The 25,920-nt window shown below is 42.3% G+C and overlaps 1 protein-coding gene across 4 annotated transcripts in view; it reads left to right on the forward strand.

Moving 5' to 3' along the window:
• The window catches only part of Med13l (mediator complex subunit 13L), a 238,373-nt gene that overhangs the window by 133,378 nt on the left and 79,075 nt on the right, over positions 1–25,920 (forward strand). For all 4 annotated transcript variants that reach the window (XM_041645984.1, XM_041645993.1, XM_041645991.1 and 1 more), the window contains exon 4: positions 405–488. In XM_041645984.1, the coding sequence (XP_041501918.1) occupies positions 405–488 (84 nt within the window). The remainder of the gene's footprint in view (positions 1–404; positions 489–25,920) is intronic.

The following is a 25,920-nucleotide window of genomic DNA, read 5'->3' on the forward strand; positions in this document are numbered from 1 at the left end:
AAGGTTTTGTTATTGGCACCGTTGCTAAAGGATTGGTCACTTGTCACAACAAGCCCTAACCCCAGCTTGCAGGAGGAGTTGTGGTGTTTGAAAGTGTCCTTACGTTCCCTGCACTCTGACCTTGGTAATATAGGAGCTTAGGTCATGTAGTCCTGTGACTTGAAATTCCAGTTTTAGAAATAATCCAACTATTTGCTTGCCTGCTTGCGCCCCCCCCCCCCCCCCCCCACGTGGGGCATTAACAATACATGCCCAAAGTTCTGAGTTCTTTGAGTGTAAGAAAACATTTGGCAGTTGGACTTGTGGTACCATGTTTCCATTGGTGCCTCTCATCTGGGTTGTCAGAGTATTGAGCCATTCTGTGACTGAGTCTGCGAAGGTAATTCCTGATGTGCTTATTGTAGGTGCCTAATGGATAAGAACTTCGTGAGGATCGGGAAGTGGTTTGTGCGACCCTATGACAAGGATGAAAAGCCAGTCAACAAAAGGTCAGTCTTCAGGGTGCTCTTGTCGTTTGCTTCCTCTTCCTTGACCACGCCTGTCTTTGCACTGAGGTCAAAGGGGTTTGTGTATTTATCTCTTCATGTTGTTCTTGGCCACTGTGCTATCACATAATGCATGCTTGTGGTTGAATATTAAGATGAGATAGCCATATGGTCATCAGTGAGGTCATGTCTGAGTTATTCTTCACTATATGCTTTGGAATTTAGACATTCTAGCATGTTCTTTTTGTTATTTTTCCTAATTTTTCTTCCTAAATTGTTATTCGGCATGACTTAAGTATAAAGTGAATTAAATGGTGAAAATTTGTATAGTGCTGTCCCAGTGCTCCTTACCTGATTACTGTCAAGAACAGGACTGTGGGTTATGTCCCAGGAATCCTGAACTGTTAGCCATAACCCTCCTTTGTAATGCCTGTAAAGTGAATAGGCATGGGATCAGTAAAACCAGATCAAAACAACTCAATTTTAACATCCCTTATCTCTGACCATAGTGTAGTCATATTTGGTTGATAGAGAGAAAAAATACTTAATTTTCACAAAACGGTATACAGCACCCCATCCCACCCGAGTTGTGGTATTCTTTTTCTTTTTATATGCTAGGGAAGAAGCACAGGGCCTCTTGCCCTTTCCCACTGAGCTCTATACCCAGGATACACCCCCTCAATTCTGTTTTAAGGTTCAGGTACACTAAGGTAGGGACTTGGCAGGTGGTTGTAGGTTGGAGTCAACAGGATGAAGTTTGTGCCCCTAGCGGCTGCTGGCAGTCCCTGGCTCTTGATGTTAGAGGCTCCATTAGTAGCTTCTCCCAGAGTGTCTTAGTAAAGTGGTTGTTGAAGGTATCAGATTGGGATTAGAGGGACACTGATGCTGGGAGATGGAGTTCATTCAGGGTCATTCCGACCGTGAACAACAGCATGGCAGTGACTCTGAGGAGACTTCAGGCCCCAGCATCCGGCAGACAACATGGCAGAGTCTCTGAAGAGATGAATTGAACCCACCTAGCACTATCAGAGACTTCTTCTATTTCCTGAGGTTGTTGGTGGATTTACAGCACAAACCTGTCTGGAGTCAAGGTCTCTGGCTGGAGACAGGGAAGAGATGGAAGCAGGATTTGTGCAGCCCCACCCACTTTGATCTAAACTCATGTCCTAGTCCTGCCACCACCTGGAAGTCTGTAACCTAGAGCCTCAGATAAATGTCTCAGCCGGTTGTCTGTCTGTCCCTGTCTTCCAGGGGAAGGAAGAGCTGCTGCAGGGACTGTGGGGTATGGGTGTGGTAAATGTAGATAAATATACACAAACACGTACAAAACGAGCCCCCCATCACTTTCTCTGTGTTTGGTTTTATTAGAAGTGAAAAATAAGCCATTTACCACCCTGAGGTTGACTGTTCTTCTCAAGGCCCTAGCTAGAGATGAGGCCAAGGGTCACAGCAGTAGCAGTGCTGACTGTCCATCAGGAAGGAGAGAGAAAGAGAAGCTGAGAAAGCAGGTAGGAGTTGAGGAGGCGATAGTCCAGAGCACAGCTGGACACCAACCACGCTCTGCTTACTGTTTCTTAGTAGTGAGTCTAGTCGCTTGGTAAATGATTGGCTGAAGGATGAATGCAGAGATGAGCATCTGGTTTTTAGGAAGGATTGTTGACCACTCATGACTCTTCCCTGACTGCCAGTTCCCGAGATTGATCAGTGTGCAGTTTAGTTGCATATAAAGAGGAATGATTATATGCCTCTCATTTTTTTAGATATAACTCAATACAGTGGTTTTTGCTAAAGTATGTGAGCATTTAAAAAGATCCAAAAATATATTTGCCTTCAAATCCATTTCTACCTACTACTTTTCAAAGCCTCTGTAAACACAGGAGGTTGTTGCAAGTTAAACATTGGCATGTCTAAGGAAATGATTTCTTATTTTTTAGACATTACTATTTTCTCATTTACACATGCATTTAATTGTGTTTGTTTACAAAATGATATGTCAGAGTCCATCTGTCAAAAGATAAAGAACATTTTCTTAATTTTAAGTTGAAAATTAGGCAGGTATAAATTAATTTTCTAGTCTAGCTAGAAAAGGTGAGGACTAAGGTTATTGTGTATAATTTCTGGTTATAAACTATCATGTTGTGTCTCTGCAACTTAGATTATTGGTTCTAAATGGAATAATTTCATTATGACACATTCAAAGTGAGTCAGTTTCTAGTATCAGCTGTCTAATACTCTTGCTTAGAAAGAACTAAGCTTATATTTGTTTTTTATTCATACAATTGTAGTAAAAATTTAATTAAGACTACTGTAGCATTAGCATACAAGAACTTCCTAATGCAAAAGAACCAAGATTTTAAAAATTGTTAACTATATATATCAAATCATTTTAATTCCTGTTATGATTTCCCATTTATCCATTATGAACACACTCTCTTTTATGTCCTTAGGTATAGTTAAAAATTGTTGTGATAATGCTGGTTATGAAGTAAAACGCACATGCCATCTCTCTTGACTGACTTTTCTCTTTGGAATGGGCTGGCTTTTCAGAACTCTTCATTCCGAGTTACTTTGAATTATGGAAAGTGTACATGGTGTACTCTGTTCTCTGAAGGTTGGTCTTTGCTCCTTCCCACCCCCCTCCCCGTCTCTTCTTTGAGCGGTTGATTGACCAGACTCAACTTTTAACTAGGAGTTTTCAAAAGCCTTGGTTGACTGTGGGTTGAATGAGTGTTCATTGTTGGGTGCTGTGAGATGCTTAACTATACCCTTGGCTCCTCCTTACGTCTTCCACGAGTCATGACAACTACAAATGGCTGTGGACACTGTCTCCTGGGAGGCAAAGCACACAATTGCAGAGGCACCAGAGGCTGAGCTGATGGCTCTGCTCCCTCCCTCCCTCCCTCCCTCCCTCCCTCCTCATTCTCAGCAGTCTTGGTCTTTCTGATTTCAGCCTGTCTAGTTCTTTTATAAATTACTTGAAAAGCACAACAACAAACCTCACTGTCTGCTGTGGTTTAGTCTTCCCTGGCCCGTGTGCTGTTTAATAAGCAGTAGGCGGGTTTCAGGACACATGGGGCATACAGCCCTTGCTCACTTGCTCTTCCAGTAGCTTCCTCTTGTGCTGGACAGTTCAGCTCTTGGCAGATGTGGATTTTTTCTTCAAACCTTTGGTGGTTTTAGGGACAGAATGCTCTAGAAAATTCTTGTTATTGCTGAGAGTGGACACAAACAGCATGTGCATTGTCCTCTCAGAGGCTGGCCTCAGGCTGAGTCAGCCCCATAGGAGATATCCACAGGAACATTTTGCCCGATTAGAGAGAGTCATGTATTTTGTAAGTAATTCCAGCCTTTAATGATGATGTGGATTTACCTAGCTTACTGTTTTGTGCCTTCTCCTTTTGTGAAGGTGTCAGTTTGTAGTCAGGGAAGTGCTTTGTGTTGCCTTCCTCTGTGGTACTCTTAGAGTTTGCTGCAGGTATTCCTAGTAGTCCTAACAACCCTCTCTATAGAGTGAAGTAGGGCAACAGCAGTTAGAAGACAGGTCCTGCTGCTGCTGAGCTGGGGGGCGTTAGGAGGGTGTGGAAGGTGCTGCCCAGGCGGCCTGTTTGCTCTGAAGACTTGTTCCTAATGAAGCCCTTTCTTAGAACAATGTGACCAAGCTCTGTTCAGTGTTTTCATAATGGCATTTTGTTTGGTTTTGTTTTTTGTTTGTTTGTTTTTGTTTTTTCGTGACGGTTTCTTTGTGTAGTACTAGCTGTCCTGGAACTAGCTCTTGTAGACCAGGCTGGGCTCGAACTTAGAGATCTGCCTGCCTCTGCCTCTCTAGTGCTGGGATTAAAGGCGTGCGCCACCCCTGCCTGGCATAGTGACATTTTTGTAGTAAGGTGGCAACCTGGAAAGCATTAACATGTTGGATGTCGGTACAGCGCTAGAGTGTTTATTCCTGCAAAGACTGAAAATACAGTTGGAAATTGGTGCTTTCTGTCATTTTCTCCCCAGTGGGCATCTCCCCCAAGTTGAGCGGAACCTAATTAAAAATTTAAGGAAAAGGTTATATGACTAAGCAACTCACAATTACTGAGCTTAAGTTTCCTTTTTTTTTTTTTTTTTTTTGTGAAGAGGGAATTGTTTTAGCTTTGAGTAAGATAATAAAGTGTGTGACACAGGACTGAAGTGACTGAGTTTGTCAGTAGTGCCGATGTGGGGCTGGTAGTGCTGGGAAAATATTAGCCATAAAGTTTTTCTTCTGGTTTTGGTACTTTCTTACACCAGAGGCAGATTGCTAATTAAGTATTTGCGTTTCTTATCATATACACAGTTGAGTTAATGAGCCATGTATTTCTACACTGAATCTTGATTGCCTTTGTTTTTGAGGCAAGGTCTCACTGTGTAGCCCTGGCTAGCCTAAAACTTTCTTTGTAGACCAGGCTAGCCCCAGACTCAGAGATTCACCTATTTCTGCATACTAAGTGCTTAGATTAAAGGTGTGTGCTATTTTCCATCCGCAAAGAACTCTGCTTCATGAAACATTTTAAATTCCCCTGTGTCTTTCATGTGTGAATTTTAAATTGTGTTTATTAGTACTGTATTTATCTTGCCAAATTTTATGAACTCCAAAGGTTTAGAAAGCATATTCTGCATTCTAATGATCTTGCTTGCTTGTTGGGCATAGTTAGGGTACTAAAGATTAATAAAATAAAATCCCTAAATATGATCTTGGTCATAAGACATAGTTCTGAGCACCATCAGTATTTAGTCCCATTTGCTTTGTGGTCATGTGAAACTGGAGTGTCTGTGATCCAGGGATGTCCTGAAGCTGGCTGGGCCAGCAGTGAAGCTGCTTGCTCTTGTGTTTGATCCTATAAAGTTGGCTCCTGACTGCCATGCATTTCTTCCACACTCACATGTCACACATACATATAAAATAGTGATAAATGCTGTGACTACTGAGGGTGTGGCTTGTTTGCTCCTGCCCTAGGGCCTTCTTCACCCCAGCCTTGAGTGTGCTTCCATTAGACAAGTAGTCAAACAGAGAACATGTGTGTTCTGGATGGTGCCTGGCCTCCTCTGGCAGGCTGCCCCATACAGTTACTAGCACGATTCTAGTTCTTTTTGCTCAGGTTTTCCTGCACATACCATCTTCTTTTTAACTCAAGTTAACACAGTTCTTTTTCAAGCTGTTCCTTTGAGGCAACTTTTCAAGTTGTTTCTTTGAATATTTTGCTTCCCAGTTGCCCCTCAGCATGATTTAACTGCTATGTATATATTTAGTTTTCAATTTGTAGTACAGAAGTTAAGAATTTGGGGTCCTTCATGCCTTCCCCATTTTATTGTTTTGTTTTGTTTCAGTTTTGTTTTTTTTTAAGATAGGGTTTCTCCTTTCGCCTTCCCCATTCTTATATTGTTTTCTTGAGTTGAGTTGTTAGGACAGAATCCTTCCTATCTATGGGTCTCCTGTGGACACCTTCATTTTCCTTTTTATTCAGCACAGAGTCCAAAGTCCTTTGAAGGTTGATTTGAATGAGTGGAATATGTTTATACTTCCCTTCGTAAGTCTAGGATAAAACCTGTAAATGGGGCCTGCAGAGTCGCCTTGCAGAACATCATCAGACAGAGACATGGTCTCCTTGCTCTTGTTATTTTGATGTTAAAAGAGAAATCTTAAAGTACTTATGTTTTCTAAGAGGGTGACAGTCCTTGGTTCTTAGAACAGCTGGGTCTGTATTTGCGTAGTTTCTGTCTATATTAGGATTTATTGGTGCGTGGGTGTTGAAGTCTGAGCAGCCACTCTTAGTGGTACGTTTAGTTCTGGCGTACCAACTGGGAAGTGCACACAACACAGTGGCTCCCCGTGTTTCTGACCTGCACTGTAGTTGGTCTTAGAAACAGAACACACTACAAGGTCTTAACATCTCAAAGCATAAAGAAGCGAGCCTTCTGAAGAGGGAGCGTTGCTGACTAGGACTGAAACTGGGTGGTGCTGCTCCCATTGGCACTTGGACATACATATTCAAGAAAATGGGGGTTTCTTACTGTGCACAGTTGGCAGTGAGCTAAATATTTCTGAAAGTTGAGATCTTAAAAATTAGTACATATGGGAGGCTGGTTTTTCTGAAAGAGAAAACTGGATTTACTAGAGAATTTGGAGGTTTGTCTCTGTGTTTTGAGTAAAGTGTGACATCACTTTACCTTTGTTTCTTATTAGAAATTACAAAATCTTGAATTAATGGGATGTCTTCAAGAGCAGTTCCAGTTCCCCTGTAGTTTTCTCACTTTCCTACAGATGGTTTGGGTGCACCCCCCCCCCCCCCCCCCCCAATTTAGCTCTTCACTGCAGAGGAGCTCTGCCTTCCCAGGCTCCTTGTGGAGGGACAGCAGTGCCAAGCAGCCCTCAGCTGTGAGGATGAACTTTCCTGCTTCCCCCTGGCCGAGAGCTGACAGGACTGACTAAGCTGTGTGTGACTGTCTGAGGACACTCCTGGAGCATTGCAGCCATGTTTAGTTAACGCAGAGCCTTTCATACCACTGCAGTGCTTCCCCAGTTGTTCTCCCCTTCTGCAGATTTTATTAACCTGGCCCATGTCTTAGGCTTTCTATTGTGTGACACAACCCAGGACCAAGGCAGCCAAGAGAAAAACTGTTTAATTGGGCTTAGGTTTCAGAGGGTTAGAGTCCCTGATGGCAGAGCAAAGCCACTGAGGCAGGAAAAGTCAAGATTCAAAAACATGGGCAGAGAGCTAACTCAGACTTTTGAAACCTCAGAGTCTGTCCCCAGTCTCATGCCTTCTTGTAATCCCTCCCAAACAGTTTTTCCAACTGGGAACCAAACATTTAAACTTATAAACTTGTGGGTATTATTGTCATTGAAATCATCACAGACTGTTTCTGTGGGTGCTTTTTGTATCAGCTTATTTTGTCTGCTGTCAAAGTATTAGCCTTAACAGTCTTCTGTTTGTTTTGTCACGTCTTAATCTTTTGAGGTTAGGGCAGATCTCACGCACTTGAGCAACATGTAATGAAACTCTGAACAGCATCAAGGTGCAGTTACTTAGCTCCTCCTCAGTGCTTTGTGTGCGTGCAGCTGCTGACAGTAAAAGGGGTGCAGTCCTGGAGCTCACAGCCCAGCTTGCCTGAGTGCTGAAGGGCAAGCACAAGGGCAAAGCCACAGATCATACTATGTAGCACTGCCTTGCCCCACAAACACATAGCTGGTGTGTAACACCAGCACTTGTTGAATTTCCCAATCTTCCTGCACTCCTGGACCTGTGCCTTACAGTCTAGTTTTATTGCTGTGGAAACAGAGTACTGGAATTCTGTCACACAGATCTGCAGGTAGAGAGGGCAGAACCTCTATCCAGTCTAGTTTGCAGGGACTTTGTATTTCCTTCCCAGATAGCTGTAGTGTGATAGGTTCTTAATTTTTTTAGAGGAATTGAGACAAGGAGGGAAAATAGCATTCAAGAGCATAATGCTAGTAAGAGGCAGCCAGAGTGGTGTGTGAACAGATCATAAATGCTGTATGTTCCTCCTAAAAATGAAAAGATGACTCCCCCTACCCCCAGCAAAGAAGTGTATAATGACTTCAACTGCGGCTTAAGGTTAGGAAGTCTAACTGAAGACACTGGAAGTGCTCGGGAACCCAGACAGGACAGCAGTGTGCAGAGCCCGCCTCTGCTGTGACCTGCTTCGAAACTCCAGACAGACTATTTAAGTACACACTTTGGAGGAAGAAAGAGGCCCCATCCTCACATGTTATCTCACTTAAATAGCAGCGAGCCTTCAGTTGCTCCAAGGAGTTAAGTGGATGCTGCTCTGTCAGAACTCCCACGTTGGTCACATGACCCGTGTCTTTCTCCAGAGAAGTGGGGCTCTTTAGTGTAGTCAAGTATCTCTGTCAGTTTGAATCTCCGGGTCAGTTGTCGAGAGGCCAGACGTTCTGTTTGCTGAGCACAGGCTTGCTTGTCCATTCTGCACCAAGTGACATGGTAAATTAATATACACCAGTAGTTTGGGACGGCAGGTAAGATTATAATTTAGCCAGAAGGTTAGGGAGCAAATATTATATTTCCTGTTTATTAATTTTACCCATTGCTCATGAGGTATAAGAAATACTGTTCTTTTAAAATCCTGACTTAGGCATATTTTCAGTTCTAAGGAAGACTTAAGTTTTAATATTTAATATTTCTTAAAAACTGTGACTTGAGCCAGGCATTTGTGGTGCATGCCTTTAATCCCAGCACCAGGAAGCAGAGGCAGGCAGGTCTCTGAGTTCGAGGTCAGCCTGGTCTACAAAGTGAGTTCTGGGACAGCCAGAGCTTTTATGCAGAGAAACCCTGTTCAAAAAAAAAAAAAAGATACAAAGCAAAACAAAACCTGTGAATTGAGAAGAAAACTACATATTAATGAATCTTGGGAAAAAATGCCTTGATGGCTGTATGACTTTGTTATCAGCTATAAATTGGGGGAGAAAAGTATGATGATACCCTTACTTTTTACTGCTCTCAGATGAACAGTAAACTGAGAAAAACTCCACACATTCACATCTGTGAGGAAGGGTCAAGCACTGGGTTGATTGACACTTAGAAAGAAAAAATGATGCATGCATTTTTCAGATGATTTCACTGTGACTGACTGGATTTAGACACTGAAGGAAAGTGTTAATGCAAAGCTTAGGTTACCAGAGTGGCCCTTATAAACTGCCCAGTCCTGGGGTTTCATTTGTGTTTGAAACAAATGGTTCTGATGTTGCGGTGAGATTACAAAGACCTGAGATGAGACAGCTCTTCCACTATTTAATATGAGACTAAGGGTGCTCCATAGTGCTCCATAGCACCTAATTCTTCTGAGAGATTCCAGCATGTGGATTAAGAAGGCAGAGGAGGAGACAGACAGGTGAAGTTCTGAGTTGAGACTCAGGTTATATGAAGCTGTTCATTGAGGTTTACACTGTGATTGCAAAAAGGACCGTTAACATGAGTGTCTGCAGAATAACTAGCCTGCTAAATCTTCAAATAGCAAATCAAGAAACCTGCCTAAAAACTCCATGAGTGGGGCTGGAGAGATGGCTCAGAGGTTAAGAGTATTGTCTGAGTTCAATACCCAGCAACCACATGGTGGCTCACAACCATTTATGAGATCTGGTGCCCTCTTCTGACTTGCAGGTGTACATGCAGACAGAACACTGCATACATAATAAATAAAAAAATCTAAAAACTCCTTGAGTGTAAGTTGTCAGTAACATAAAGGAGGCAGTGTAGAGTCTGAGAACTGCCTGAAATGTGGGTCACCATTTCCCCAAGCTAAATTGCTTTAATGAGGGTGTTATTTTAATGAGAATGTTACTGTGCATTGGGCAATGTGTAGACCACATGGAACAGTGCTCACTTAGTGGAGGATCTCTGCAAGGATTATTGTCCCTAGTTTCAAGCAGTGGATATAGATGTGGATAGCAGTAAACACAGATACAGTTATATAGATAAAGTGTAGCTGTAGAACAGTAGGTGCAGCCATTCTGTGCCTCAGGGTAAAATAAAGTAATAGCAGATGAGCCCAGGGTGGAGAGAAGGGCGAGGCGGGGCCTTAACTCTGCTGCTGTGTTTGTTTTCTCTGCCTTTCACTAGCCACTGTTGAGCTTGGACTTTTGGCATTGGTCTTTGGGGAAGAAATCAGTGATTTAGTTGCTTTTATTTAGCGAATAATAACTTAGATAGCGTTGGTTTTTCCTGAAAGTTCATTTTATTTTACAGTTACTTTTAAACTTTATGTTTACTTGCTTGGATGCGCATGCTCATTCTTGAGCCTGGAAGTTTTGAGGACAATGTGTGGGAGTCAGTTCTATCTGCCATGTGTGTTCTGCCACTGTACCCTTTTCAGGCTTAGCAGTAGGCTCCTGTGCCCACAGTCATCTCCCCAACTCAGCCTTGTGGGGTCTGTTTTCTCCTTCCACATGTTGGCCTGTCTTTACCTGGTATTTGAAGGCCTTTGATAGTTTACTTTAATTATAGGACACTGATTTAGAAAAACGAATGTTAACTTTTTTGTTTCTGTTTGTTGGTGTATCTAGAACTAAATTAAGCTCGGGGATGCTTATTGAGTTAGGACTTAGTCTCGTCATCAATTACTTATCTATTTCTAAACATATTAGTGTTGTTCATTCAAAATTGTTGAAATTATTTTAAAACCATCTGTTGTGACAGATTGGGCTTCATTACTGAAGCATAAGAAGTGGAGAAAACACTTCCTGAAGACATTTCATCAGGGTTACTATGTTTCAGCTACTTGAAGAACATTTCTTTGCTGAATGTCCTTTTTTGTTTGTTAAGGGCTCTCTCTATATGTAGCCCAGATGGGTCTTGACTGAAGTTGTGCATCAGTGTAGGAATAACAGGTGAGCCTAAATCTTGGAGCATCTTAACAGTAGTTACTTTGGTTCACGAAATTTCTTTTTTCTTTCAGAACTGAAAGAAATTGTCACATCCAAAAATTAAATGCCTGAAAATACACCGAAAATAAACAGGGCAGTGGCAGCTCACGCCCTTAATCCCAGTGTTCTGGAGGCAAAGGCAGGTGGGTTTCTGAGTTCAAGGCCAGCCTGGTCTAAGGAGCAGCTAGGGGACAGCCAGGTGTAGTTGGAGGCTGCTTGTTCGTTCCCGGCTCCCCAGACCACAAAATAACCACTCTGAAACTATTTTATTTAAATCATTGCTTGGCCAATCACTCAAGCATATTGCTAGCTACCTCTTATATCCTTGGTTAACCTATTTCTATTATTTTATATTTTACCATGAGGCTTGTGGCCTACCGGCAAGGTTCCAGGCTAGCAGCTCACATCTTCTTTCGTTTTGCTTTTTGTTTTTTGAGACAGGGTTTCTCTGTAGTTTTGGAGCTTGCCCTGGAACTAGCTCTTATAGACCAGGCTGGCCTCGAACTCCCAGAGATCTGCCTGCCTCTGGGATTTAATCCGAGTGCTGGGACTAAAGGCATGTGCCACCACCACCCGGCTTTTTTGTTTTGTTTTGTTTTGTTTTTTGTTGCATGTCTTTTTTCTCTGGTGGCTCCATGGTATCTCCCTGACTTTGCCTAGTCTCTGTATTTATCTTTTCCAGCCTTGCTATATTCTGCTAATCCATTGGTCCAAAGCAGATTCTTTATTCATTAACCAATAAATGCAACACATATACAGAAGGACCTCACACACCATTTTCCCTTTCTGTTTAAATGAAAAGGAAAGTTTTAATTTTAACATGGTAAACAAGTATCAAACAAGAATTACAGTTGCAATATTTTTATCTACTTTATCTTTTATCATAACTAAGAAAAACTGTTATTACTATCTGTCTATTCTTCAGCTCCATCAAAGACCTCAGAAGAATATAATATTACCTAAGTAAACAGAAAGTACATTGTAAGCAACTTTCAATACTCTAGAATTGACAGAGACATCCTGCTACCTGGAAAATCACCCAAAGCTCTTCTATATCACTGGAGCACCCATCTTCAGCCTACAGGCCCATAACATCGGCAGACTTTTCCATGAAGCAGGAAATTTAAAAGACAGTTTTGCCTATATTGGCAGTTTGTCAGTCATTTTCTTTCTTTCTTTCTTTCTTTCTTTCTTTCTTCTTTCTTTCTTTATATATACAATGTTCTGTCTGTGTGTATACCTGCAGGCCTGAAGAGGGCACCAGACCCCATTACAGATGGTTGTGAGCCACCATGTGGTTGCTGGGAATTGAACTCAGGACCTTTGGAAGAGCAGACAATGTTCTTAACTGCTGAGCCATCTCTCCAGTCCTTGTCAAGTCATTTTCTTCTGTGTCCTGCAGAATGTCTGGCAGACTCTTTCATGAAGTAGGAACCCTGAAGGACTGTCTCACCTTGAGGCAAGTTCAGTAGTCATCTCTCCGTGGGTCCTGCAAGTCCAGTTAAACAGTCCAGGCAAGAGCAGTTTTTTGCCCAAATGGCTAACCAAATCCATAAGGAGTCTCTTTGATGCCATTACCCTCTTGAAGTAGATTGGTGCTGCCAGGAGCAGATGTGTCTCATTGTCATAAAAAGTCTTAAGCTCTTAAAACATTTTAATTGCCATATTCTGAAGGTCTCTGAATGATTTGAAAAATACTTATCTAAAACTGAAATATCTCTTTATATATCTAGAAAACCTAACTAACATGACTACAAAGCTTGACTATTATAGATGACTCTCTGTTAACCTATATTTCTTAATTATACATTACATTTTTAAATGAGCTGCACAAGCACAATACCTTAATCAAGAGCAGAAATACACATATAACAAAATTGACTTTAAATTTGTATCAATAAACCAAGATCCATACCAATGCAAATCTCCATAGCATATCCCCCTTTAAATGCAAACATTTATAGACAATATTTGGGAATATGGGTGTAGTTTTCTCCAAACTGCTTTCTGCTTTTTGTTGGGTGAAGTATTTTTGGGGGTGTTCATGACAACCTTTCTTGATGGGTCTTGGTCTATCAAGCCACATTAGTCTGGAAGAAATTCATAGGTTTTCTGGAAACAAATCTTCTGGAAACAAAGGTTTTCTTTTTCAAAGCAACAAAAGTTTGCTTTTTCAAAGCAACATATCCTTAGACCCAAATTCTGAAGTCATGATACCTTTAAAATATATGTTAGTTTAGCTTAGTAGCCCATACAATGAAATATCTCTCTGTACTTAGCTCCTTCACAGTCAAAAATTCAAAGAAAACACAACAATATACATAATCCAGACTCTCTGTGTGCATTCCATCTTTATGTGATTTGTTTTTTTTGTACTCTATTACTTTTTCTACAAGTTTCTACAATATTTATTTTATTATTGTTAGGAATATTTCCTAAAACAAGCTCTTCACCAACACAGACCAATTTAAAAGATGACCACCGAAGAGGAAGAGGGAAGACCATGGGTTTATTTTCAGAGTTTATTTATAGCCCCATTGGGAGTGGTCTTGACCTTTCCTGGGGAGGGGTCATGGTTTGGTGGCAGAGCCAGGGCTGGGATTACAGTTGTCTTCACTCCTTTAGTTATGGCTGTCTGTCCTCTTATAGCACATTTACTGTGTCTCTATTCTTTTCCTTCTTTCTCCCAAACCTATGAACATTTTTAAAAACACATTGTGTCATTTAGAGATCTTTTATGTCTGAATCTGTCCCATTGTGTATCTGAAATTCTTTTCTGTCCAGGAGAACTTCTTAAAATGCAAAACAGCTTGGCTAAGACTAAGGCTGCTTTGCCTTTTGGCTCTGCTCAGTCCAACATGTCAGAGGTCTGTTCATGGCCTCTGAGAGCCATTCTTTCTGCCCCAGATCCAGAGTCGGGTTGTAGCAGGTCTGAGTTGCCATTAAGCAAGTTGTAGCACTCTGCTCACAAACCCCACTTAAAAGCTTTGTAGTCGGACCTTCTGAATGAGTCAGAGTTCATGCTGGCAGCACGGCCCAGGAGGCCATCGTTTCAAAACCTCATGGGTTCTTTTGTTGTTGTTATTGCTACCACTGAATCAGGAAGACCTTTCTTAAAGGAGCTGCGGTGCTCCTGCTCACTGCCAGCAAACAGCTGCATTAATCTGTTGTGTGTGTGTGTGTGTGTGTGTGTGTGTGTGTGTGTGTAGAATTTCTTTTAAAGCTCTCTCAGGCTTTTTAAAAGTAGATTTAGTCAACCCACGTTGGTGTACCAATCTGTTGTTTGAGGCTGCTTCTTCATTCCCAGCAGCCCAGACCATGAAATAACCACTCTGAAACTATTTTATTTAAATCACTGCTTGGCCAGTCACTTAAGCTCATTGCCATTGATTGAAAGTGGATTCTTTATTCATTATCCAATAAAAGCAACACATATACAGATGGACTTCCCACACCAGCCAGGACTATCCTCTGTGTGGGGGGAGCGGAGGGGATGCTGACTGGGTCCTATGCCTACTGTGGGGTCCTCAGGGCACCATTTCTACTCACCTCCCCCCAAAATAAAGATGGGTTCAAGCTCCCATTGTTTTATTCCCCGTATCTTTTAGTTTGATTACAAACATGAATTTACTTATTTTCTAAATGATTTTTAAGGAGATAAATAAGTTGTAATTTATCCTGTGACTCTTTACTTCAAAGTACATTTGATGCTGGTGATGGTTTTTGGGTTTTTTTTTTTTTTAAACTTCTTTATTGACTCTTTTGAGGTTTCACATCATTCAATCCAATTCCATTCCCTTTCTGGTCTCCCCATATCTCCCTACCCCATCCCTGTTTCATTCCCCCCCCCCCCCCCACAAAAGAAAAGAAAACAAAGTCACCAAGCAAGTAAACAAAAGCAAGAACAAAAGACCCAATAAACTGAAACAGAACAAAAACCACACCCGAAACAGAAAAATCTCTGCTTCTCCTCTCTCCTTGCTCTCCATCACCTTTTCATCCATCCTGATGGCTTTGGAGGCTTCAGTGTGTCATACGGTATCAGCTGGACTGGCAACTGTGAGGCTGGTGGTGTTTAATAGCACGTGCTTTGAGGCCAGACTGTCTAGATTCACCGGACCCGTTGTTCTTTCTGGAGGATGAGTGTTTGATTCCCAGCACCCACATGCTGCTCACTACCATCTGTGACTCCAGTCTCAGGCACCCAGCACTTTCTTCTGACCTCATTGGGCACCAGGCTTGCATGTGATTCACAGACATAGATGCAGACAAAACTTACAAAAGTCACTCTTTTTACCTCACAGACTTAGGATGAGGATGGAATGAATTATAGCCTGGAAGTCTGAAGAGCCTGCTTGATCTGTTTTGTGTCTGCTAATTAAGTAAATGTCTCATTCAAGTCCTGTAAGGTCTTTAGAGACTGGTTTTACATTCCTATTTTACAGGTATTAAAAGTAAAGTAACTTGCTTAAGGCCCTTTAGCTAATTATGTGGATCTGGAGTTGAAATTTTGGACCGTCAGATATGAATTGGGATTGTAATTGCCTGACTCCTGGTGGCTTCCTCACTTCCACATGTCCCGGCAGTCATTTCAGCTATTTCATCTCTTACACTACATCTTGTTGGGGAAACTGATATGCTTATTGAAGTAGACATAATTATAGTCAAGTATGTGGGGTACAAAAATCAGATGCCATTATAAGTATGTTTTAGATGTATTTTTTTATGTATATGAGTGTTTGTCTGCATGGCTGTGCCTGCTTACTGAATGCTACAGGATTTTGTACAGAAACTGTATTCAATTAAAAGATAATACTTTTATATCATTCATAATGACCTTACAGGATTCTTACATTTTCTTTAGAAATGTGACAATATAAGAGTGTGGAGAACATACTCCTGCTGCCTTTGAAGGCACACACTGAACCTCGGTGAGCTCTGCAGACAAAAGCTTGCTGATGACACTCACTGCATAGGATGAAGGCAACTCCCATGAAAACACTAACTTGCTCTTGCCTTTTACTTGTGCAAGCTCTGAAATGCCTTTTCCTTGCATAGTAAGTTCTTTCTTAGATATTGGCCATTGAAAGAAATGTTCTTTTTACCCTAATGTGTCCTGCATAGTGGCATCTAGATGTTTTTTTAACTCTTGGTGCCTTGCTGTCATTGTCTGGAGTAGAAGAGAATGTAAGTGGTAGTGTATTGACTGAGCCCAGCTTGAGGTGACTTTTAAAATGTGCCTGTGCTCTCTGCCGTCACCTCTCTCCTGCTTGTACATTACTAACAGATCCTGCAGAGTCCTGTGCTAGGACAGCTGCTGTTCATGTCTCAGAGAGATCTGCAGCTGCTGCACTATTTCTGTCTCTCTTGTGTACGCTGCAGGATAGCTCACAGTTCTACTGCTTGTGGCACGTTGCATCCATACTTTATCACTTAAGGGCTTGCAAACAGCAGAGTAGGTGCCTGAGTGCTCAGCGGCTTGGCTGGCGTCCTTTAAAGAAGTATTGAAGTTGAAGCCGCCTTTGACTTTTCTCCTTCGCTGACCATTCAGTAGGCCTAATGTCACGTCCCTGACTGCTCCAGAATGTGGGGACGCATTCTGCTATATTGTAATCTTGCTTTCTTTAGATTCTTACAGATTTTTATAAGCACACCTCAGATCTGGTCAGAAGTAATAATAAATGTTCTATATGAAATCTTGCCTGCTAGGGAAATTTATTAACACAGCATCTCAGCTTAACATAATCTTTGAATTTTATCTTGAGGCCATACTATAAAAACAGTGTGATATCATGAGGGTGTGAGTGAAGCAGCAGGTATGTGGTTCCCACCACCATCAAGTCTACTTTCCAGCAAATATGTTAGGAAGCAGTTATTTGTGCATTATAAGCATGTATAGGCACATTTTGAAAAGTATGTTATATTGCATGTGTTCTTGATGCTGGGCTGTAACTCTGTGATGAGTTCAGTTCTGTATTAGGGTGGAGAGCTCTGAGGAGGGAAGCTGCTCAGCAACCTGACCCTGAGGGAGGCCCATGCTATGTGCCAGACACTTTGCCTTCCCATGTGCCTGTTCAGTTTGAGAGAGACATGCTTAATAATACTGTTACTCTGATGTAATAATAGCAAGCATTCCCAGAGCCTCTGCTTTCCCAAGTACATCAGAATTCCAAGTTGTGAAGAATCTCTGTGTGCCTGTGTGCACTTCTGTGTTAGTATTCTCATAGTAGGACGGTTAGTGGCATTGCATATTCCAAAGATAGTGTTTAAAAAAAGGCATTAGCCTGGTCATTATCAGGCCTCATGATGGCTTTGTGTTCAGGCCAGTGAGAGTTTTGGAAGCAAGTGGAACATGACCATTTGTACAAAGAGAGCCAGTGTTTAGTTTAAATGGTCACCTCCCTTTCCTTCCCTCAAGCCAGTCATGGCTTTTTACTCAATACTGTAATACAGAAGGTGGTTTGCTGGGCTCCTTTGAGGGCTGAGAAGCCAGCACAGATGATGCTCTCGGGAGACTGAGACTAGGTGGGAAGATAGACACCTTAAGCACTGTGGCACCACATGGCGTGTGCTGACCCGAGAAGCCTGCTATCTAGTTCACTGTGGGCTGAGGTTACTGTGGCTGAATCCTGAAGACTACAGGACCTACAGTGTAGAGCCTCCAGAAACGGTCCAGAACATATTTCCAAAACAAAGTGTTGGTGGTGTGGGGAATTACTTTGGAAGAGGGCAGCAAAAGGCACAAGTATCTACTTTGCACAAGAGATCTTGGGCATGAATTTGATTGGCTGAGAAAAACCAGCCCTTAAGTCTCAGAGTGCTGAACTCTGTGTAGTAATAAGGTTTATAAAAATAGCCTTCACTACAGCCGGGCCTTCTAGGGGACTTCCCCACTTCTGTTTAAAAAGTATAGTGAGATACTGTGTTAAATTTCCCAAGAAAAGGACAGGATGACTGAAAGTGTTTGAAAAACAGACGTGGCTAGACTATGTCCATGGAATGGAATTCTCTCTCTAGAAACTCGAAGAGTAGCAGCACACTCTGGAGGAAAGGCTCCTTTCCCATCTGCTTACGATCTTCAGGAAAGTCACATAGAATAGCGGTTGTGCATTAATTTGTTCTTCTGTGTTAGAGATTACAAAGAAAGTCTTGTTGCTAGTGTGCTCTAATGCAGACTTCTTTGATACTTGTAATAATCTTGAATTTCTTTGTACACATTTAGGTGTACTATATAAACTTATCACTACCGTAATTTTACATCTTTAGCCCCAAAACATATCTTGGGAAAATAACAGTCTGAATTATAGAAGTTTAATATGGTTTAGGGTAATAGAAGCAAAAGAAGATAAATACTCATGTTACTGTTCACTGTATGAAGTGATCACATCAATTGAAGACTGCCTGCTTCAATTGGAATGTCAATATTTATTTTAAAAACATTTAAAAATATTTTTTAAAAAAATCAAAGTCAGGACTTTGCACATGCTGGGCAACTGATCTAAGACCAAGCTACACCTCCATTCCTGGAATGACAGGTCTGCACATATTCACTTTGAGTCCCACACATTCAGACTTTCCTCTAAGTGAATTTTAATGTCTTTTGGTTTCTAGTGATTAAAACTGTTTCTGGGACTGGGGAGATGGCTCAGCAGTTAATAGCACTGGCTGCTCTTCTAGAGAACCTACCTAGGTTCAGTTTACAGTACCCACATTGTGGCTCACAACTGTCTGTAAGTGCAATTCAGGGAAATCTGATGCCTTTTTCTGTTTTCCACTGGTACTGCATGTATATGGTGCACAGACATACATGCAGACAAACCACATAGCCATAGAAAATAAACATTAAGAACTAAAACCGTTTATTTAGCTATTATGACCAAAACAAGAGTCCTACTTATGAGTGCTAGGTAGCCCAGTGATTTAAAATAAGACCAAAAGTTTGCTTTTGTAGCCACTAGAGTGTCATCACTACCTTTGGGTATTTTGAGGATGCAGCTATAGTCCTCTGAAGCTCAGCATTGGTAGTTGAAGGGAGTGGTGTATTATTCCAGTGAACATAAAGGTTTGGGATTGGCTATTTCTCTGTGCAGACTACTTCAAACTGACTTGGGGATGGCCGAGGATTATTGGATAAAGGAGAATCACAGCGTCTCTTAAATGTTAGGTGTTCATCTCATTTCACAGACCTTCCTTGCCCCTGGAGTGTGAACGCTGATGATTGCATGTTGGGGCCTCTTTAGTCAAATGGTACAATTGTAGACTTTACATAGTATTCAGTTTTCTCCTGGGTGATGTGGTCTAGAGTTTGGAGGGTGGTATCTCCACTCAGTTCTGCTCTTCATCTTGGTCCCTTTGTGCCTTTCCTGTGGAATGTTTCTGCCCTCTGAAGAGCTTTGATCTTCTGAGCACTCTCCTGCCTTTGAAACTTTATTTCATGTCATGTGTAGTTTGAGCACCTTGGATAATATCCTCCAGTTATTTCTTCAGGTGGTGGGCAACTTCATTTTCTGCTAAATGATTTTATTTTTTTTCCTTACTGTTCTGTTTCTGGTAGCTTTTGGGACCAACTCCATATTTTATATGTATGTGTGTGTGTGTATACATACATATATATATATATATATATATGGTTACAGATTTAAATTCGAGAAAGAGAAAAAAACAATTTTGATTGCAATTGTTTTGGTTCTTTGTATCATTCTGGAGGAAATACATTAATAAGGAATGTGGCAATACCTGCATTGTGTGTCAGAACTTAGGAAGCCCATTAAGTTAAAAAGGTACATTAAAGAGATGTGCTAAATTTTAAAGAAATTAAAGTTCACAAACCAAAGCAAAAGTTTATGTTTCTCTCTAGTAGTTTATTTGTGTAGAATCATTAAGATTCGACTTAGTGCCCAGTACAGTAACTTGTTTTCTAAGTGTGCAGTATATTAAGATAAAACACTACCCTGCTGGGCTTGAAGCTGAATGCAAGCATACTTAGCTGCCCTAAGCAGTTTGTGTTTCTCAGCATGGACGATGGCTTGTAGAACCAGGAGCTCTCTCAGTCCTTGTTCTCACCTCTCTGCATCTTGCAAATCAAAACTGAGCAAAGGAAACTGGGTTGAGTTTATCATTGCAACAGGCTGAAGTGAATCCTTGCACCTCTTGGTGAATTAACTAAATCTTGTAAATCTGGGACCATATGTAAACTTCATCTTGGGGCTTGCGTCTTAAACCCAGTGCTGCCAGCACTACCACCATGCTTGTTACATCATCATGGGCCTTTGTGCTTGGCACTAAATAATTGTTTAATTTTAACATAGCGACTATTTCCACTTAAAGTGCAAAGGTCCATCCCATTGTAGTCATAGTGCGGCAGTGGACACAAGTCAAGTTATTTGTGAAAGGGAATAATCCATTTAGTGTTGTGGACAAATTTTAGGTTTGGGTATGATTCCAATACCTGTTCTTCAAACTGTTGGTTCCAAGGTCAAGGGGTCAAGGTCTGGCCTTAACTAGTACTGCTGGACTGCCAGCACCTCACTAAACTGCCCACAGAATCTTTGTAGTGGACCTGCTAAGCAGCTAAAGGGGCCTTGTTGCCCAGCCTGATGGCCCAGTGAAAGAAGCTTGAATGCACACTGCTAATACAACGGTAGTGACATCATTATCTCTCCCACCTCTCCCCACCAACTGTCTTTGTGCTGAGCTCCTGGTTAGTGGGTTAGTTCTGGAGTGACCTTGGCATTTTCCAAATCCTCTCTCATCTTTAAAATTCATTAGTTTGTGATTCTGATTGAAAGGGCCATCTGGGAGGGATGCTTATGTGAGAAACTAACCCGGGGCCAGCTCCACCCCTTCCCACTTGCATATTAGTGTGCTTACTTTCCTATTTGGAATGAGCATTTTTGAAATTTATTGGAATTATTTTCAATCTTTTTATTCAAGTTTTTATAACATGAGCACAACCCTCATGTCTCTTTGTGCCTCTTCCTGGTCCCTACTGTCCTGATAACACTGTAGAGATGGCAGGGCTAGAACTTGACTGAGGGAGACTGTGATGCTAATCCATTCCTGTCTTGTCTTTCCGTGTACTGGAGTATGCGTGTGAGATTGCATCTGTGGTTGGTGAGTGCAGTGCCATTGCTGTGTGTTGTAGCCACTCTTGCCTAACACTTGGTGCTTTGCAGTTACCTCTAGTACTGCTGCTGTGATAATTCTTGTGCAGATTTCATGTTGGGCACACACCCAGGAGTAACTAGCAAGCATTAGGCATTTATCAACTGTAGTAGATTTACACTGTTGGGCAGCTTCACAAGCCAGTGGCACCTGTATGGACTCCCATATTTGTGTGATGGCTTTGTTGCACTTCACCCTTTGCAACTCCTGAAATGAGTGTGTTTACCCATTCTGGTACTCAAGTGTTTTCCTAATGTGGTTCCAATTTAAAAGGGCTTCATAGTCATTATAAAGTGGTATGGGAGGTCCTTCTGTATAGGAGTTGCTTTTATTGGTTAATGAATAAAGCTACTTCCAACTACCTTAGGAGGCAGATTTCTCTGCCGGAGCCCACTGGAACCTTGCCAGTAAGTCACAGTCATGTGGCGATACACAGATTAATGGAGACGGGTTAGTTTAGGATATAAGAACTAGCTAAAATTATGCTTAAGCTATTGGCCAGACAGTATTGCAAATAATATAGTTTCTGTGTGTCTAGCTAGTTATTATGTTTATGTGCAAAATGCTCCTTTTACCATGTGTGGGAGTGATGCAGTTAGAGAGCCATGTAAACGAGCAGAATACTTAACTGACAGTGCCCCCAGTGCCATGGGGTAGTTTTTTGGGACAGTTCACCAAAGGCTCGAGTGTTAGAGGTGTTAGCAACCTGATTGTCACTATACAGAATGTAACCTGTGAGAGCAAATAGAATGGAAGCGAGGGACATTCTCTTTTAGAAGACACTGGAACTCTATACCTTTCCCTTCCTGACTTCCATGGGGGGATGCACCTCCATCATCATGTGTTCCCATCACTTTGCACTGTACCTCAGTGATGACCAGTCTTGGTCATCAGCTTGACAGCATCTGGAATTAATTAAAACCCCAGCAGCTGGGCAATACATGTGGGGATTTTCTTGATTGGATCATTTGAGGTGGGAAGGTGCCTTGTGGTAGCATCTCACAAGAAAGGACTTGAAAGAGGGTAGCTTTTGCTCTCTGCTTTTTTGTCCTCATTCTCGCTGGCAAGTTCATTCTCTTGCTGAGGCATTCCCTCGCTGGTGTTAGAACCCACTTCTTCAGGATTCTCATGTAGATGGAAGGCCAGCAGCTCCAGAAGTCCTCTGGACTCCATCACCAAATGGGGACTGGTGAGATATCCAGTCTCCTTTCAATTGGAAGACAGCCATTGTTAGACCATAGCTTGTAAGTTACTCTGATAAATCTGCCTGTTTTTTTTTTTAATTTATTTTTTGAGACAGGTTTTCTCTGTGCTGTCCCTGATGTCCTGTAACTCGGACCAGTCTGGCCTCGAACCCTGAGATCTGCCTACCTCTGTCTTGCAAGTGCTGGGATTGAAGGTGTGCACTGCCACTGCCTGGCTGTTTTGTATATATTTCATTCTCCCGATTTTGTTCCTTTAGAAAACCACCACAGCCCCAAGGCACCCAAGCCAAGCAGCTGCTTAGAGCCCCTAAACATGCTCCCCAGCCCCTTCTTCTTTCCAGGCTGCTTGGTCTCAGGTCTGTGTGACAGTAACAGAGGTGGCTCAGGGCAAGCAGATGGAGTGGTAGTGGATTAGGAGCTGCCACAGACTGGTGCTGGGCTCTCTCACAGACTGGGTTTTGATTTGGATGTGTCTTGCTTTCTTACACACAGTGAAGCAAGGGTTTGGACACTTGATGTGTGGAACTCTAGGCATGTAATAGATGTCGGACAGGTAGAAAGGAACTGGACCAGGTTTGTATGTAGGGCCGTGCACACAACATGCTTGGGTGTCTGTCAGCAGCAAAGCTCTCTTTGTGTTGTTTGCTTTAGTTTTCCCAAGTGTTCTGTGTGGTAGTTTGTAATGGGAGGTGTTGAAGGGCAAGGATGGGAAGCTTCCTGTGGTGGGTTTCCTGATACATTCTAGATTGTTCTGATGTGAAGGCAGGGGTGGATGTGCGGTGGCACCTGCCTTGCCATTGGAGCTAGGAACTGAACCTTGTAAGGACAAGGGTAACTGTGACCTGGGCATGTCTTTACCTTTGTGAATTGTACAGTCATATAGACCTAGAATACAGACAAAGCTTGACTCAGCTTGGCAGAGAGGAAACCCTAACATGAACTGATGTAACATGAGAACCTCCAGCCTCTGGAGTGAGATATACCAATTTTACTAGACCACTGAGGCAGGCTGTACAGCTCAGTGCCCTGAGAGTACATGGTCTGTCTCACAGACCTGGGTTTGGCTCCTTATAGGCTCGTATGAGTGAGCCAGCATCTCCCTCCCTCCCTCCCTCCCTCCCTCCCTCCCTCCCTCCCTCCCTAACACTTAGCATGGTGTCATCAGAGGGAGCACCAGCTCTGCTGCCTCTCAGGACAATGTTTCTTCCTCTGCTTCTTGCCTCACAAATTGGAACTCTAAAAATCCCCCAGACCCAGCTTTATCCCAGCTCCTCCATAAAGCCTGATCCTCACAATCTAGAAATATCAGCTTGCCCTCTAACATTATCTGTGTCTTGTATGCTTATCTTTAGCCATATTTTATATGTTCTCTAGACCGTAACATCCTTGAAGGTGGAATTATGTTTAAAAATTCATGTTTCCAAGAACCTAGAAGTCTACTTGTTAAAACTGAAAATTTTCTTTTTAGCAACAAACCATGATTTGTACTTCAGCTGCCTTGATGCATATACGGTGCATCACATATATGGCACAGCTGCTCTGATGCTCATACAGTGCACGGAACACAGCTGCCCTGATTCTCACACAGTTCATGGCATGCAGTTGCCCTGATGCTCATACAGCGAACAGCACACAGCTGCCCTGATGCTCACACAGTTCACAGCACAATGGCTGCCCTGATGCTCACACAGTGCACAGCACGTGACTGCCATGATGTTCACATGATGCACAGCGCACAGCTGCCCTGATCCTCACACATACATGGAACATTACTGCCCTGATGCTCACACAGTACAGGACACATAACTGTCCTGTTGCTCATACAATGCAAGGCACATGGTTGCCCTGATGCTCACACAGTGACATTACACAGAGGAAACCATTCTGTGAATCTTCGGGAAGTCAGTCACATATAAATGGATAATGGACTGTATATCTTATTTCTAGACAGTGTTCATAGTCAGTACTTTTGAAAGATATGGATGAGATTTGCCCTGAACTGCTTTCTGTGCTACTCCTTGCTGTTGAAATATATTTTGTCCTGTTCACCAGAACACAGTAAATGCTTAATTCTTCTTGTCTGGATTAGTTTTGAACATTCTTCCTACTTACTTCTTTCATATCTGGTTAGCTTATCTGAGTCACCCAGCATTCTGGTCCACTGCCCCCATGCTACCTGTCAGTGTGCCTCAGAGACTGAACACGAGCAGACTAAGATGTGGCACAAAACCAGAGTCCATCAGATAACTTAAAGCTCTAGGTTTTCACCAACTGACCTGTGTGGCCAGTGGCTCTTCCCAGCCTCTTCTCTCAGAGATCACAGTGGATTAAAATCCATCCAAAATGATAGTAACTTCTGTTCCTTCCTGGATTTGAAATAGTTTGTAAAACATTGCTAGTGAAATACTAGTGTGGTTTCCCCACTAGTCAGTGCTTTCAGGCCCAGAGCTCCTGGGACCAGAGCTGTAAATGCCTGCTTCAACTTCAGCACTGCAGCACTGGTCTCTGACTCTGGTTTTGTTTATTCTGTATCCCACGACTCTTTTCTGAGGGTGCTCCTTCATTCGGGCTCTTCGTCTCTAATGCTTCCTTCACATCTAGGGTCCCTTGTCCCTAGAAAGAAAACCTTCTCAGCTCCTCCCTTTCCCGTGTCAAGAGCTCAGCTAAGCACATAATAGAAGCAGCCTGGACGCCGCTGCTCTTGCTAAGAAAGAGGCTGACCAGGATTGGGGTTTTCCCGTGTGCGTGCTGGGGATTTGGTGTTGCAGTCTCTCTCTTGCACCTAGATGAGTGGGGTTCCCCATGTGACTACCATCTGTTGTACTTTGCAGGGTTCTGTAGCCAACTCCTCCTCCTCCTCAGAGTTGACATCATGTTAATTAGAAAAAAGGTTCCAGCTTGAGTGCCCATCCACTTATAGGAGAATATGGCTACATCACCAGCCTTAGAAAAAGAGTTAAAATGCCGATTAACTGATATTTTTGATTCATCTTAGAAAATAAGTCTTTTTTAAGATATATAGCATTTTTTAATATTTTAATTTTCTGAAAATTGCTCATTATCTAGGATAATCTCCAAAAAAAAGTCCCCCTTAGGATTTTACTTACTTAAAAAATTTTAACCTCTCAATGTAGACTTTCTAAGGAAATTTACTTTCAGTTATGTGTTTGTGTGCCTGTGTGTGCAGGTGACAGAGGAGCCAGAAGAGGACATTGAGTTCCTTGCAGCTGGACTTAGAGATGGTTGTGAGCTACCCTGTGGGTGCTGGGAAGGAACTGGGTCCTCTGCAAGAGCAGCCAGTATTCCTTACCCCTGAGCCAGCTCTCCATCGTTGTTTTGAGATGTCGTATATGCATGTTCTGTTGTCTACAGCATACATTTTTAAAGTCTCTTGGTGACTGTTTGGGAGGGAAGCACTTGTGTCCTTTGAAGAGTGAAGAGCTATAAGTGGATGTGAGCAGCTCTTTTTTAATTAATTAATTAATTTATTTATTTATTAAAGATTTCTGCCTCCTCCCCGCCACCGCCTCCCATTTCCCTCCCCCTCCCCCAATCAAGTCCCCCTCCTTCATCAGCCTGACAAGCAATCAGGGTTCCCTGCCCTGTGGGAAGTCCAAGGACCACCCACCTCCATCCAGGTCTA

The sequence above is a fragment of the Microtus oregoni genome, unplaced genomic scaffold, assembly GCF_018167655.1.
Source record: "Microtus oregoni isolate MIOR12 unplaced genomic scaffold, Mior012 000003F_ref0000135, whole genome shotgun sequence".
Classification (NCBI taxonomy): Eukaryota; Metazoa; Chordata; class Mammalia; order Rodentia; family Cricetidae; genus Microtus; species Microtus oregoni.